Raw genomic sequence first — 15,554 nt, 5'->3', positions numbered from 1 at the left:
ACTCCTGTCTTCCACTGCCTCCCGCAGTTTGTTCAGACTCATGTTTGTAGCTTCGAAGACACTATCCAACCATCTCGTCCTCTGTCGTCCCCTTCTCCTTGTGCCCTCCATCTTTCCCAACATCAGGGTCTTTTCCAGGGAGTCTTCTCTTCTCATGAGGTGGCCAAAGTATTGGAGCCTCAGCTTCACGATCTGTCCTTCCAGTGAGCACTCAGGGCTGATTTCCTTCAGAATGGAGAGGTTTGATCTTCTTGCAGTCCATGGGACTCTCAAGAGTCTCCTCCAGCACCATAACTCAAAAGCATCAATTCTTCGGCGATCAGCCTTCTTTATGGTCCAGCTCTCACTTCCATACATCACTACTGGGAAAACCATAGCTTTAACTATACGGACCTTTGTTGGCAAGGTAATGTCTCTACTTTTTAAGATGCTGTCTAGGTTGGTCATTGCTTTCCTCCCAAGAAGCAGGCGTCTCTTAATTTCGTGGCTGCTGTCACCATCTGCAGTGATCATGGAGCCCAAGAAAGTAAAATCTCTCACTGCCTCCATTTCTTCCCCTTCTATTTGCCAGGAGGTGATGGGACCAGTGGCCATGATCTTCGTTTTTTTGATGTTGAGCTTCAGACCATATTTTGCGCTCTCCTCTTTCACCCTCAATAAAAGGTTCTTTAATTCCTCCTCACTTTCTGCCATCAAGGTTGTGTCATCTGCATATCTGAGGTTGTTGATATTTCTTCCAGCAATCTTAATTCCGGCTAGGGATTCATCCAGCCCAGCCTTTCGCATGATGAATTCTGCATATAAGTTAAATAACCAGGGAGACAATATACAGCCTTGTCGTACTCCTTTCCCAATTTTGAACCAATCAGTTGTTCTAACTGTAGCTTCTTGTCCCACATAGAGATTTCTCAGGAGACAGATGAGGTGATCAGGCACTCCCATTTCTTTAAGAACTTGCCATAGTTTGCTGTGGTCGACACAGTCAAAGGCTTTTGCATAGTCAATGAAGCAGAAGTAGATGTCTTTCTGGAACTCTCTAGCTTTCTCCATAATCCAGCGCATGTTTGCAATTTGGTCTCTGGTTCCTCTGCCTCTTCTAAATCCAGCTTGCACTTCTGGGAGTTCTCGGTCCACATACTGCTTGAGCCTTCCTTGTAGAATTTTAAGCATAACCTTGCTAGCGTGTGAAATGAGTGCACTTGTGCAGTAGTTGGAGCATTCTTTGGCACTGCCCTTCTTTGGGATTGGGATGTAGACTGATCTTCTCCAATCCTCTGGCCACTGCTGAGTTTTCCAAACTTGCTGGCATATTGAGTGTAGCACCTTAACAGCATCATCTTTTAAAATTTTAAATAGTTCAGCTGGAATACCATCACTTCCACTGGCCTTGTTATTTGCAGTGCTTTCTAAGGCCCATTTGACTTCACTCTCCAGGATGTCTGGCTCAAGCTCAGCAACCCCACTACCTGGGGTGTACGATACATCCATATCTTTCTGGTATAATTCCTCTGTGTATTCTTGCCACCTCTTCTTGATGTCTTCTGCTTCTGTTAGGTCCTTACCACTTTTGTCCTTTATTATGGCAATCTTTGAACGAAATGTTCCTTTCATATCTCCAATTTTCTTGAACAGATCTCTGGTTCTTCCCATTCTGTTGTTTTGCTCTATTTCTTTGCATTGCTCGTTTAAGTAGGCCTTCTTGTCTCTCCTTGCTATTTTTTGGAAATCTGCATTCAATTTCCTGTATCTTTCTCTATCTCCCTCGCATTTTGCTTGCCTTCTCTCCCCCGCTATTTGTAAGGCCTCATTGGACAGCCACTTTGCTTTCTTGCATTTCCTTTTCATTGGGATGGTTTTCGTTGCTGCCTCCTGTGTAATGTTGCGAGCCTCCATCCATAGTTCTTCAGGCACTCTGTCTAGCAAATCTAAATCCTTAAACCTGTTCCTCACTTCCACTGTGTATTCATCTTACATTCCAGGTTCCTATGCAATATTTTTCTTACAGCATTGGACTTTCCTTTCGCTTCCAGGCATATCCGCAACTGAACGTCCTTTTGGCTTTAGCCCAGCCGCTTCATCAGCTCTGGATCTACTTGTACTTGTCCTCCGCTCTTCCCCAGTAGCATGTTGGACGCCTTCCGACCTGAGGGGCTCATCTTCCAGCGTCATAACTTTTATATGCCTGTTGTCTTTGTCCATGGAGTTTTCTTGGCAGGGATACTGGAGTGGCTTGCCGGTTCCTCCTCCAGGTGGATCACGTTTGGTCAAAACTCTCCACTATGACCTGTTCATCTTGGGTGCCCTGCTCGGCATAGTTCATAGCTTCTTTGAGTTCTTCAAGCCCCTTCGCCACGGCAAGGCAGTGATCCATGAAGGGGTTACTCCTGCTAGCCACTTTGAAAAGTGTGACTACAAATTCACAAAGCAAATAAATGAAAAACTTACTTGCTCTCCTGTTCTTCCTGGCCACCCAAAACATCAAAGAGGAGGTACGGTAGGAAGGGCCATTCCAAAGAGAATCGGCTCTCTTCTGTCCATCTATAATGCAATGAGAAATCATAATAGCCTTTAAAAAGCAGTGTGCTGAGGTCTATTTGCTCAATTCTTCACTGCAGGAGGAAACACTATCCGTCACATAATCATTCACATGATGTTCCCCACATAGAGAAAACTAGCATGTCAGGGAGGTGGTGTGGGGGATGACAGAAACTGTTCTCCCTGATGTCATCGTTTTCTACATGAAGGGGAATATTCAAACAGCATGACAAACATATTCAGTGAATAGCAGTGGAAGGGCAAAAAATCCAGAGGCTTATACAGAAAAATCCAGAGGCTTATACAACCTCTTACAATAGCAGAAATGCAAGTACGTTTAGAAAATAATCAAATTTCATGGCTGTTAGGATATCAGCCGAGATCATTTCTTACAAATACACAGATTAAAAATGAAGCTACAAGGAAACTAACAGAATATGAAAATATAGTAATAAGAGATAGCATTTCCCTTTTATACAAAACACTTATTGAGAACCAATTTTGTCCCCAACAAAATCTAAAAAGCTGGTGGGAATTAAATTGGGATAGAAACACTGAAGAGGTTAAACAGAACAATTTATGGACAAAAGCACCATATAAATTTCTGTCAGCAACTATTAGGGAACGTTCACTAAAAATTGTACATGGATGGAATTTAACACCATCATTTTTAATATACAGTATATTAAAAAAGAAAGAACAAGAAAGTGGTTAGAATGGAAGAAAAAAATTAAAGTATCAAATTAGGTTGCTGGAAAGAGTCAGGTTTGAGGCCTATGATCATGCACAGAATTTTCATTCAACTAAGTACTCACCAGTAGTGTCAGAGCAAGTACATTCATTCACACAAACACACCAGATATGATGAGCAGGACCCTCCAGGTGTTGCTGGAATACAACACCCACCATCCCTGACCACCAGCCAAAATTCCAGGGTAATATGGAACCGATGTCCACACTTAGGTCACCTTTTCATGAAATGCCTGTTGCCTTGAGGCAAGGTAAAAAAATTAGTAAGATGTCTACACACCGGTCAGTTTTCAGGGCATGGTCGTAGATGTAATTGGAAGGGAAGAGGCAGATCTCTGGGTGCATCCTGTACTGAGTCCTCAAGCACAGGACTGGAAGCCTGTCACTGTGTTTTTCTTGGATTTGCCCATTCAGGTGTCTGCAGAGTCGGCCCATCAGAGACTGCCTGTAGCCGTAATCCTCAGCTTTCTGCCAAAGCAAGGGAGGGGAGGAGGAGTAAAACTTTCAGGGAATGGGTTAAGCACAGGCAGCAACAATTAAAGAACAAGAGATGAGAAGTAGAAGCATGCATATGTACTCAGTACTTGGTCTGGGCCCCTTTTGCATCAATGCAGCGTGGAATGGATGCTATCAGCCTGTGGCACTGCTGAGGTGTTATGGAAGACCAGGATGCTTCAATAGCAGCCTTCAGCTCTTCTGCATTGCTCGGTCTCATGTCTCAGAGGTCCAATATTGCTCTATTTGCAATCCTTGTTTTGCTGATTTCATTTAATATTCTAATTTTCTGAGATTGTTAATTTGGGGTTTTCGTCAGCTGTACGCCATGATCATCACAATTATAACAAATAAAGGCTTGACATATCTCGCTTTGCATGTCATGAGTCTATCTCATATATTAGTTTCACCTTTTAAGTTGAATTACTGAAATAAATGAACTTTTCCACGATATTCTAATTTTCCGAGTTTCACCTGTATTTGAACTAGAGATTAGGAATGAGTGAACTATTCTGGGCTACCCAAGAGGCTTGGGAAACAGTCCCACAAAATAACCCAATCTTTTATTTATTTGAAAGTGGGAAAGATGGCAGCGTAAGAGGGTGCAGGAACTTCTCCCCTCTCCTTATGCTCTTTGCAGCATATCAGAACTAAGAGAAATGGTGGTGCTTGAGAAAAATAAAAGTCTCTCAAAGACTACTGCTATGGGAATATCCCTTGATATACATATAAAAAAATACATTCTTAAAGCAATGGCCCTATCTACTCTTGCCTCTGCCCTACCAGCCATTGGAGTGTCTCCCAGAAAAACAGTACTTGGTATATACACTTCTTTTTAACCAAAAGGGATGTTGTCTACTAACATGGTAATCACACAGGCTGATTTCACAGAAACTCACAGAATTGTGTAAATAATTTGATCAGATAAACTAACTGAATCATTTTCACTGTAGGCAGCTCATACACCATTAAGGACCTGATAGATGTTTTACTTTATTTATGCCAAAAGCAGGGTCATTAGATGCTTATAAACAGCCTGCCAGTTTTCAGCTCTACAACTTTTTTCTGGGATAGTCAAAACACCTTAATTGTTGACATACTCACCATAGATTTAACTGTAGGAGGGAGCTGCTTTGGGTCTCCAACCAGGACCAGCTTTTTGCAGCCATGAATGAGTGGGATGATAGTTTCAACCTCACAAGCCTGCATGGCCTTTTAAAAAGACAAAGGGACCAGTTTAAATGAGAGAGATCGAGAGAGATCTTAAGATCTCGCCGCACAAGTCGCCTTGTATCAAATCCTGCTATACCACATCTGCAACTCATCCATTCTGACATAATAGCCTCCCCTGACCCTCTGGATCCAGTTTTCAGGAGTCTGGGGTGGAAGGGAAGAGGCCAGGATCTTTCGATCCAATCCATAGCAGGGAGCTACTCAAGGATCTTGCTTAAAAAAAATAAATTCCTAGCTCTCCAACATTTATTTGGTTGCCTCCAACTTCAATACAATTTGCTTTCCCTGTATAGTTTGATATAGTTCAGCTTTCCCACCCCAGCTGGTGCCTTCCAAAAATGTTGGAACGACAAGTTCCATCAACTGAAGCTGTATCACATAATGCTAAACCACACATCTTAATGTTAGCGTGCAAACAAGACTAGTAGAACACTGGCTGAACCCCCCCAAAATGGGGTAGATCACTGCCAGTTTTTAACTCTGTGAGTAGATCGCAGTCTCTTGGGAGTTGGCCACCCCTGGACTACAGCAACTGAATTCTGAAGTGTGTGGGGGGTTTTCTGTTTCTGTTTCTGTTTTTAAAGGGTGGCAGCAGCTTCTTCAACTTGAGATTTAAGTTACCTAGGCATTGAAGTCAAAATTTCCACCCTCAAAATGTGCAAAGCACTCATGACCAGGGCTAGGGATGGTGTCAACTTTTGCTAAATGGTACAACTGGGAACCTGCATGGTTGAAGACCGAGTGCTTTCAACTGATGGCCTACATTTATAATGCGGACACTTAATTTAGGCATCAGGCTGTCAGGTGAGAAGCGTGTCTTGGCAGCCTACAGCTGTTCATATAATTCTATAAAGCTGTTAATATACTTCTATAAAATTCCATGCTCACCCCTTCCTGCCCCAGGTATCTTTGGGTATGACTCCTCTGGAAGAATTTTCAATGAGGGGCATGCTGCTCAGCACCAACATGCTTGGGCTGGATGAACAGCAAAAGGAAGGCTTTCAATGTAGTGATTAGGCCCAGGGTCAGAGAAAGAGGAGGCAAGCTCCTGCCTTACTGATTAAAGTTTTAAAAAAACAAAAACAAAAAAACCCCAACAGCAAACTGTAAACCTGATTCATTGTAGAGGTGCAGAAAGAAAAAAAGGTTGCTTCGCAGATTATTCAGAGCTGTTTTCTGAGCTCAAGTTTACAGAAGAGAGTGTTTCTGGGTCTAAGGAATTTGTAAGCATTTAAAGCTCCTGACGGGAGTTATGTACTCCGAAACGTATAGAGCAGCAACAGTAAAAATACATTTAATCAGTAAGCACAGCAGCTTGCCTCCTCTTTCTCTCTTTTTGTCTTCATGCACACACCAGGCCCACGGGACCAACCACTACAGAACAAGTGCCAATTAGGGATTTAGGTGAGATGCTTTCCCCACTGTGACATGCTTATTAGGGTTAGGCTGGTCAGGTGAATTAGCAGGTGATCATCTGGTTGGATCAAGTGGTTCATGGCCTCCCAGGCTTAGAGCTTGACTGGAGCTGCTTCGCTGACATAAATGTTATTTAGTACTTATGTAGCGATTTTCCATAAGCATTCAAAGAGCTTTCTGTAATTATGTAAAAGGTTCTTGCAGAGAGGGGCTTGCCTAAGGCTACTCATGGGTAGCTGACATGATGTCCTCCAGAAGGCAGCTGTCTTGTGTGCAGAAGGTCCCAGGTTCAGTCCTTGGCATCTCCAGGTAGGGCTGGGAGAGATTCCTGCCTAAAACCTTGGAGAGCTGCTGTAAGTCAGTGTGGACAATACTGAGCAAGATGGACCAATGGTCTGATTTAGTATAAGGCACATTCCTATGTTCCTAAGGAGTCCCCAACCTTTTTGGGCTCAAGGGCATATTTGGAAATCTACTGTATTTTTCGCTCTATAGGACGCACTTTTTCCCCTCCAAAAATGAAGGGGAAATGTGTGTGCATCCTATGGAGCGAATGCAGGCTTTCGCTGAAGCCTGGAGAGCGAGAGGGGTTGGTGCGCACCGACCCCTCTCGCTCTCCAGGCTTCAGGCAGCTATCCGCAAGCCTTCGGAGCGCAGCGGGTGTTCCCGCCGGGCTCCGAAGGCTTGCGGATAGCTGCCTGAAGCCGGATAGCAGCCTGCAGCCTGAAACCCAGGGAGCGCAGTGCCAACTTCCGCTGCGCTCCGCCGGCTTCAAGCAGCTATCCGCAAGCCTTCGGAGCCCGGCGGGAACTCCCGCTGCGCTCGGAAGGCTTGCGGATAGCTGTCTGTTCTGGGGGCTGGGCTCAGGAAAAGCTCGAGCTTCCCCTGCCCCCAGCCCCGCAAGCTCCAGGAGTGGCGGCGCGGTTGCGCGCAATCTTGCCGCCGCTCCTGGACCTGTTTTGGGGGCTTCCCCCGCCCCAGCCCCACGGCTAAAAATGAAGCCGCGCACAGCCTCTCCCGGCTGGAGAGGTTGCACGTGGCTAAAGAGGAAGCCAAGACAGCCAGTGGGATGGATCCCACTCGCTGTCTTTTTTTATTATTATTTTTTTATTAAATATTTATTGGCATTTTCAAGAAACACACAACAAACAAAAACAAGAAATACACAAAACAAAACAGAAAAACAAAACAAAACACAAAAATACATAATATTCAAAACTAAACAAAGAAAAAGAAAAAAAATAGAAAAAACCACATAAAATTTCTGATACTTATTATTCTTAACCTTATTTCTCAGACCTCCTCACACCTCCCCTTCTTGTATTCCAATTTAAATTGTCAATTCAGCAAGTCCTTAACTTATTTCTTTACCTTAACTTAAACATTTGTTCTAACATACTATTGTTTTACTTTACTTCTTTTTTCCATTTCCTCAATTTATTTCTAACAGCCTTATTTTCAATTAATTTAAAAAGAAAAAACCAATTTTACCTTATTAAAATCACACATCAATACTTATACCTCATTAATTATTCTTAAGCCTTTTTCCTAAAGTCGACCAAAATTTCCCTTCCACGATTTACCCAATTTCCTTACCACTAACAAAATATAAAAAGCAAATTATCCTTATGTACCCTTTGGATTCCCAACCTCCACCCACCCTTCTCCCGGTTCCAGTCCCCAACCAATATCCATCAGTCTTTATGTTATTTATTTAGCCTGGAGATCTCACGTCCGAGGCCCTTATATCTCTCTCAGTTCCTTTCTGCCGGTCTCTTTGATAGTCCTTGATGTTAAGCCCCAAGTCTCGGAGGGGCTCCGGCCCAACAGACTCCATGTTGCTTCCAGCCAGTCCTCCATACTTAAAAACAAAGCCTATGGGGTACTCCAACTCTTGTTTCAAATTTCTTTCAGATCCATATGTCCCCAAAGCTCCAGCTTTCACCTTCAACAAATTTGTAATCCTCAGGTCTTCAGATCTCCTCCAAAGGGGATCTCTCCATTTTCCAAAGTCCCATTCAGACCAGGCTTTCCACAGCCAATTTTTATTGTCCTTTTTTATCATCATGTCAGGCCTCATATTGTAACTCTCCTTTGACTCCTGCAAATCTCCTGCTCCTCCTTCATTTTCTTCAAAAACAACATATTGCTCCATCATATCTACACTTTCAGTTTCATTTATTTGTTCAGTTGAATAGGCTTCCTGTTTCAAGTCCTTATCAGGCTCAAAACTGTTGTTTACTGTCCAGTGTAGTAATGATACCTCTGTAGACAAAGCATTGTATTCATCTTGCAAGTTTCCCAAGAGAACGAGTGCTCTGTCCAATTCTACTTGGATTTTACATACTCCAGCCATTTTTGTGGTGTAGTGTCCCTATTACCCCTCTAGGGGGATTTTAGTTCCTTAATGATCCTTTCGGCTCAAAACCAAAAGTCCAGTTATTTTGTATCAGCCCTCCTTATTTTCAACAAGTTGTACCAAATAAACCAGCAAAAACAGCAGAAACAATGTTCTCTTTTTCCAGCTGACAGCTCACTTGACAGCTGTCAAAATCCTCAATACAACAGGCTTTCTCATAGGACGTTCCCGGGTCTCGGGGGGGGGGGTGAAATTTCAGCTCCCAAAATTCTTTTTATCCTCCAGTAAATCTTCTTATAGTGTCAAAACCGTGAAGTCAGGATCTTTCATTAAAAAGAAACAAGAAACAAATTCTCTCGACCTTAGCTGCCCAGTCCTTTGCTTTAAATTGTTTACAAAGAGGGGGGGGGGTGGACTTCCTTTTTAGCCCCTTCCCGCTCGTTCCAAATCCAAAATTAAAAATTTTTAAGATTCCAATCTCCGTATTACTCACGGGTTTATATTTTAGAGTCCAATCGGTCTTGGAAGAAGTTGGCGCTCTCTATCAATGGCTTGCGGCTTCACTCCGTAGGCGAGGGAGTACTCTCAGCCCCACGCCCCACCCTGCCTCCGTTCCGAAGCCTTTAAAAAGGCTCCGTCGCGGATTGGGGGGGCGCAAATGGTGCCCGCCGAGTCTCTGTGTTCACAGGCATCCGCGCCTGTGATTTTAAGGGTCTCCGCTTCGCCGCAGCGGCCAGACCCAGACGCTACGGAGCCGATTCCCTCCGGAGCTCGGAGGGAATCCGCCATTAAACAATGGCGCCAACCCGGAAGAATCCCACTCGCTGTCTTGGCTTCTTTGCTCTTTGGAGCTGGGGGGGGATAATTTTTTTTCTTTATTCCCCCCCCCAAAAAAAAAAACTAGGTGCACCCTATGGTCCGGTGCGCCCTATGGAGCGAAAAATACGGTAAGTAACAGTTAAGGACACAAGAAAATACTTATTTCACAAAAGAAAAACTGGCAATGATCTGACTCCCCCGTCTGCCCACCCACCCCCCTTTGGCAAACCACCTATGCACGCCTTGAAATAAAAAAGAGGAAAAAAGCAGGCAACACCACTAAAAACAGTCAAAACACATCAAACAAAAAAAGCTGCCTTGAGGGCTTTTAATGTCAGAAGAGGGTGCTGGTGGTGGGGAAACATTTGTATAAATACAAAACAAGGCAGCCAAAGTGAACAGGGCTGTTTCTGCAATCTGTAAAAGGTACTAAAAACACCCTCCATCCTCCTGCCCCAAATATGCCCTTGCTACTGTAGTGCCTATATCCCCCACTAACCATGTCCACGATGACGCAACTCAGAGGATCACAGTCCAGCCGCTGGAATACTGCACCCAGCAGGCTGCTCCCACTGGTGCTCAGTGTGCAGCAGATGATGTGAGACTCCAGGATGATGTTCGTTTTCATGTCGCTTTGCGATCGCCCACAAACCTGGGAAACACAAGAGCCAGGAACTTCCTTATTAAGAGCACCTAATTTTTAGACAGAGACCAGTTTTCTTTCAGCTGCCTGTTTTGTTTTTGCAACAGCAGCCATGGTCAGGCAGGCAAAACAAGTCCATGCTCAGTGTGTGGTTGAAGATGAAGTCAGCTGCTTTTAGAAGAAGAACTGGATTGGATGCTAAAATGACAGGCCATAGTTCTGTGAAGGGGTACCCATTTTGCATGCAGGAGGTGTCAGCTTCAATCGCCAATATCTCCAGATAGGGCAAACAATACTGACCAAGTTAGATCAATGGCCTGACTCAGTATAAAGCAGCTTCCCAATGCTCCCATGACTCAGGATAAACACAGCCAAATACCTGCTTAGAGTCCATATGAAGGTGTATGTGTTCACCCATGTGGTGCTCAGGAAGGCAACAGTGCCCCTTAGAATTTCTCTCGGTGCCCACCAAGCCACAGCCTCACCTTCTATGGCATGAGGTGGTGAGGAAAGTTACCCTAACCCACCTTTGGAAAGCACATAGGGTTGTATCCAATCCAGTGAATGAACATGACGAGCCCATTGCGCTCATTAATCTAAATGGGTAAAAATTAACTGTATACAGTCCATAGAGCTGAAAGAGGAAGTGGGAGAAAGCCACCAGCGCCCAAGCCTCCCATGCCCAAGCCAAACACAAACAAACAAGCAAACCAGCCCCCCCCAACCCAGACATTTCCTTTAAAATGTAAAAATCCCCCGGGGTGGGCATGTTGGCCCAACAAAAGATGACATGTCCAGGATTTCCCAGACCTATGGCAACCCTAGTCTATGATTTGGCTGAGATAATGGCACGTGGCTGATGTGCAACAGAGTAGCAGCACAATCAGTGATCTGTACTAACAGGAGAGATATTCTGATTTCCTAGCTGGAGCTAATCCAAGACACAAGCACTTTTTTGCATGATGAGATGAAGCAGTTCACCAAGGTTGTTTTTAAGAGCATCTTAGTGATGAAACTCATACCTCCTTCAGTTGAACAGTGAGCCTCTTGCTCTCTTCTGCAAGCCTGCGAGTTTCCTGCTCTAACTGTTGTTTCTGAAAGAAAGATGAGGTGGGTGGGAATTTACTCGTTTTTGACATGAATACTCAACCAATCATGGGGAAGGGCATAGCTCAGTGGTAGAGCATCTACTTTGGATGCAAAAGGTCCCAGATTCAATCCCCAATGGTATCTCTAGGTAGGGCTGCCAGGTAACCCTGTCTGAAACCCTGGAGAGTTGCTGCCTGTCAATGTTGACAATAATGAGCTAGATCAGGCTTCCTGAACCTCAGCACTCCCGATGTTTTTGGCCTACAACTCCCATGATCCCTAGCTAGCAGAACCAGTGGTCAGGGATGATGGGAATTGTAGTCTCAAAACATCTGGAGGGCCGAGCTTGAGGAAGCCTGAGCTAGATGGATCTATTTTCTGACTCAATATAGGGCTGCTTACGGAAAGGGGAAAAAAAGTTCTGAACAGCCTCCCTGCTACTTGATCCCCACTTTAACTGAAGACTGAGCATCTGAGCAAGTAAAACATGTGTCTCCCCACTACCCCACATCAGGTTTCGGCCCATCCGCTGTGCCTCCAAGCCTTCACACTTTTAACTGAAGAGCATGTCTGAACTACAGTTTCAGACCACAGCCTACCGGACAGACTGAGTAGGATATAATAATCCTGGTCAAATTACACATGGCAACTAACAAGTACCTTCTCTTTGCTTTGGCTTTCGTCTATAGCACACTGGCAAGAAAGAGCATCCAGTCGTTGATCTATCTCTTTCTTCCGCTTGTGGATGTCTTGATCTTTCCCAAGGGCTGCTCGGCCTAAGGAATCCAACCAAATGCTTTTAATTTAGAAATTTATATCCCACTTTCAAAATGGAACTTTGGTTGCTTACCATTCTCACACTGAAATTCAATGCTTCTGACATTCATTAAACTGTGGGTTTATACTGTTATATTGTTATATGGTGGGGGGATCCCTAGAAATTAATAAATGGTAAGGTTTTGATTATTTGGGATATGAAGGGAATATACAAGCTGCAGAGGAATTCCTGGGCTAGCCTATGCAAAACGACCTAGCCAAGCTATGGCCATTAAGAAACAATTGTTGTTGTTTAGTCATTTAGTCGTGTCCGACTCTTCGTGACCCCATGGACCAGAGCACGCCAGGCACTCCTGTCTTCCACTGCCTCCCGCAGTTTGGTCAAACTCATGTTCGTAGCTTCAAGAGCACTGTCCAGCCATCTCGTCCTCTGTCATCCCCTTCTCCTTGTGCCCTCCATCTTTCCCAACATCAGGGTCTTTTCCAGGGAGTCTTCTCTTCTCATGCGGTGGCCAAAGTATTGGAGTCTCAACTTCAGGATCTGTCCTTCCAGTGAGCACTCAGGGCTGATTTCCTTAAGAATGGATAGGTTTGATCTTCTTGCAGTCCATGGGACTCTCAAGAGTCTCCTCCAGCACCATAACTCAAAAGCATCAATTCTTCGGCGATCAGCCTTCTTTATGGTCCAGCTCTCACTTCCATACATCACTACTGGGAAAACCAGAGCTTTAACTATACGGACCTTTGTTGGCAAGGTGCTGTCTCTTCCTTTTGAGATGCTGTCTAGGTTTGTCATTGCTTTTCTCCCAAGAAGCAGGCATCTTTTAATTTCGTGACTGCTGTCACCATCTGCAGTGATCATGGAGCCCAAGAAAGTAAAATCTCTCACTGCCTCCATTTCTTCCCCTTCTACCTGCCAGGAGGTAATGGGACCAGTGGCCATGATCTTCTTTTTTTTGATGTTGAGCTTCAGACCATATTTTGCACTCTCCTCTTTCACCCTCATTAAAAGGTTCTTTAATTCCTCCTCACTTTCTGCCATCAAGGTTGTGTCATCTGCATATCTGAGGTTGTTGATATTTCTTCCGGCAATCTTAATTCCGGCTAGGAATTCATCCAGCCCCGCCTTTCGCATGATGAACAATACAGGGCCATTAAGGGCCATTGGCAATGCAAGAGAGCTGTCCTTCCCCACTGTCCTGAGGTGTGAACAGTAACCAGGGATTTAGAAGGCTTCCCTGGGTGACTGTATTTGAGGTAACATGAAAAGAGTGCCTTTAGCAAGGTGTGCTGGGAAGAAGAAAGGGAGGCGGAGAGAGAAAGTTCCATCTTGAGCAGGCAGGCTGGGAGAACAGGGAACAAGCCCTTCTTGAGATGACCATGCTGTAAGATCTGGACTCCCTTTATCTAAACTCAGGTGTAAATATGTGAATAAATCATATTTCTTAAAGCTACACAAGCCTCTGCCGCACCTTGATTCTCAAAGGAACACAGATCCTGGGTGAGCACCTGGAACACCGCCTAGAATTTTGCTACTGCTTAGCAGAGTGGGGGGTGACACCCAATCTTTATAACAATATCCAGTGCCAGTCAGCTCCATTGATTTCAATGGGTCTACTAACATTACAACCCAGAGGTTCCTGTTATACCCCAATTACGAAACTGATTTAAAACTGCTGGGAATGACTTTTAAGAAGACTTTATAGCTGAAGTGATTTCAGTTATATTTTTTGTTTTGTGTGTGATGCTTTATTGTTGAATTATGCTTAGATAAAGCCAGAGTAAAAGCCAGAGTATATATTTGATAAAATAAACATATTTGGCTGCAGACCAGGATAGGATGGGAGGGATAGGATGGTGTTACGGGATTTCATCCCTGGTCACAATCTGGGAAAGGTCTGTCCCAGATAGAACAGAGACTGGGGGCTATGAAGAACCAACTTTTGAACCCCACTGTTAAGCAGACTAATTAGGAGACAGCAAATGGTGTGGGGGAGGAACCCTTTACAAACTACTCACTCATTCTGCGATTGGCCTGGGCATCCAGACTGAATTTCTGTACGTCCTTGCTGATCAATTTTTCTTCCCCCAGCCTCACCAGGTTGATGTCACCACAGTTTCCTGGGTGTGAAACAGACACTTAGAGCCCTGCTGAAGTACAGCTAGCTTTTTTAAACTAGAAAGACATTTGGCAAATAAATACTTTTGATCTGCTTAGCAAATCCTGAAATCTGCATCTTGCACATCCTCAATAAGAGTTAGAATAAGTTCAAAAAATGGCAACCAAAATGACCAAGGGGATACAGCAACTCCCCTACAAGGAAAGGTTGTAACATTTGGGACTTTTTGGTTTAGAGAAAAGGCAAGAGGCAACAAGCCAGATGTTTATAGAATTATGCAAGGCATGGAGAGAGTGGCTACAGAAAAGTTTCTCCCTCTGTCTCATAACACTGGAACTCGTGGGTATCTTAAAATGCTAAATGCTGGAAGTCTTAGGACAGATTTTAAAAATTACTTATTCACACAGTGCACAGTTAACTATGAAACTCGTTCCTCGTCAAGGTTCTTTTGCTGCAGACACCCTTAGGGCAGCTTACAGAAAACAAGACAAAACAACAAAATAAAAATACAACACTAAAACCAGTAAAAATAAGTGCAGCAAAGCTTTTAGTAGGTAAGTGCAGCACTAAAAGGATCCCAAAGAACCTTTAAAAAGTGTAAGGATGTACAAGAAAGGCTTTGCTTGGAGTCTACGGGATAAACAGAGGGCATCAGGGAGATTAGATTGGGGGCCTTCAGCATTCCAAACACATGGTCCACCACCAAGATCCAACCCTGTCCCAAAGGATTTCAGATGGATTCTCTGCAAGGACAAATGCCTTAGGAAAAGCAAAGCACCCACTACCTATACTGGCAGGTGGGGGAGGGTCTAAGTGACTTAAACGCGGAATAATGTCTTATTCTTCAGTTATGACCAAGCCAGCTATGAATTCCACAGATGAGAACTGGCCAAGAACTCATCATACCCAAAGGCTTTTCCTTGTCCTGACATTTTTCCTTGAACTCAACAATCATTATTTTCATGAGGTGATCTAGAGCAGCATTGGACGGAGCACAGACCAGCACACGGTTCCTCTTGATCTTGCTTTCTACAGGATTCTCTTTCCCAGATCTCTGGAGATTTAAAGAAAAAAAAAAGTCATAGGGTTGTAAAATATACCTAGAATATACCCATTGAAACAAATCAACCATATAGTCATGCCCAGACTAGGAGTGCATACGGTAATTGAAGTTGGGTCTTTCAGAGGTCATCTAGTCCAATCCCTGAAAAAATAGCTGGGTAAAAGACCCACTGTAATGGAAAGTCTGGAGCTGGATTGAGTGGCTCCTGCGGACCAATCAGACTGCTGCATTTTGGATCCTATTCAACTCAGTACA

At 44.1% G+C, this 15,554-nt stretch overlaps 1 protein-coding gene across 1 annotated transcript in view; it reads right to left on the bottom strand.

The window, feature by feature from the left end:
* Nucleotides 1–15,554, bottom strand: part of LOC310753699 (putative helicase senataxin) — a gene marked incomplete at its 3' end in the record, with an annotated part of 215,300 nt that overhangs the window by 13,869 nt on the left and 185,877 nt on the right. The window contains exons 13-20 of the mRNA XM_083595055.1: nt 15,143–15,290; nt 14,136–14,237; nt 12,000–12,115; nt 11,273–11,344; nt 10,107–10,259; nt 4,885–4,992; nt 3,566–3,753; nt 2,446–2,538 (exon numbers count right to left, since the gene is read on the bottom strand). Coding sequence (XP_083451181.1) covers nt 2,446–2,538; nt 3,566–3,753; nt 4,885–4,992; nt 10,107–10,259; nt 11,273–11,344; nt 12,000–12,115; nt 14,136–14,237; nt 15,143–15,290 — 980 coding nt within the window. The remainder of the gene's footprint in view (nt 1–2,445; nt 2,539–3,565; nt 3,754–4,884; nt 4,993–10,106; nt 10,260–11,272; nt 11,345–11,999; nt 12,116–14,135; nt 14,238–15,142; nt 15,291–15,554) is intronic.

This window comes from Podarcis filfolensis (genome assembly GCF_964270895.1).
Source record: "Podarcis filfolensis genome assembly, chromosome: W".
NCBI classification, from domain to species: Eukaryota; Metazoa; Chordata; class Lepidosauria; order Squamata; family Lacertidae; genus Podarcis; species Podarcis filfolensis.
The sequence above is the reverse complement of the archived record's forward strand: the minus strand, read 5'-3'. Positions and strand labels throughout refer to the sequence as shown.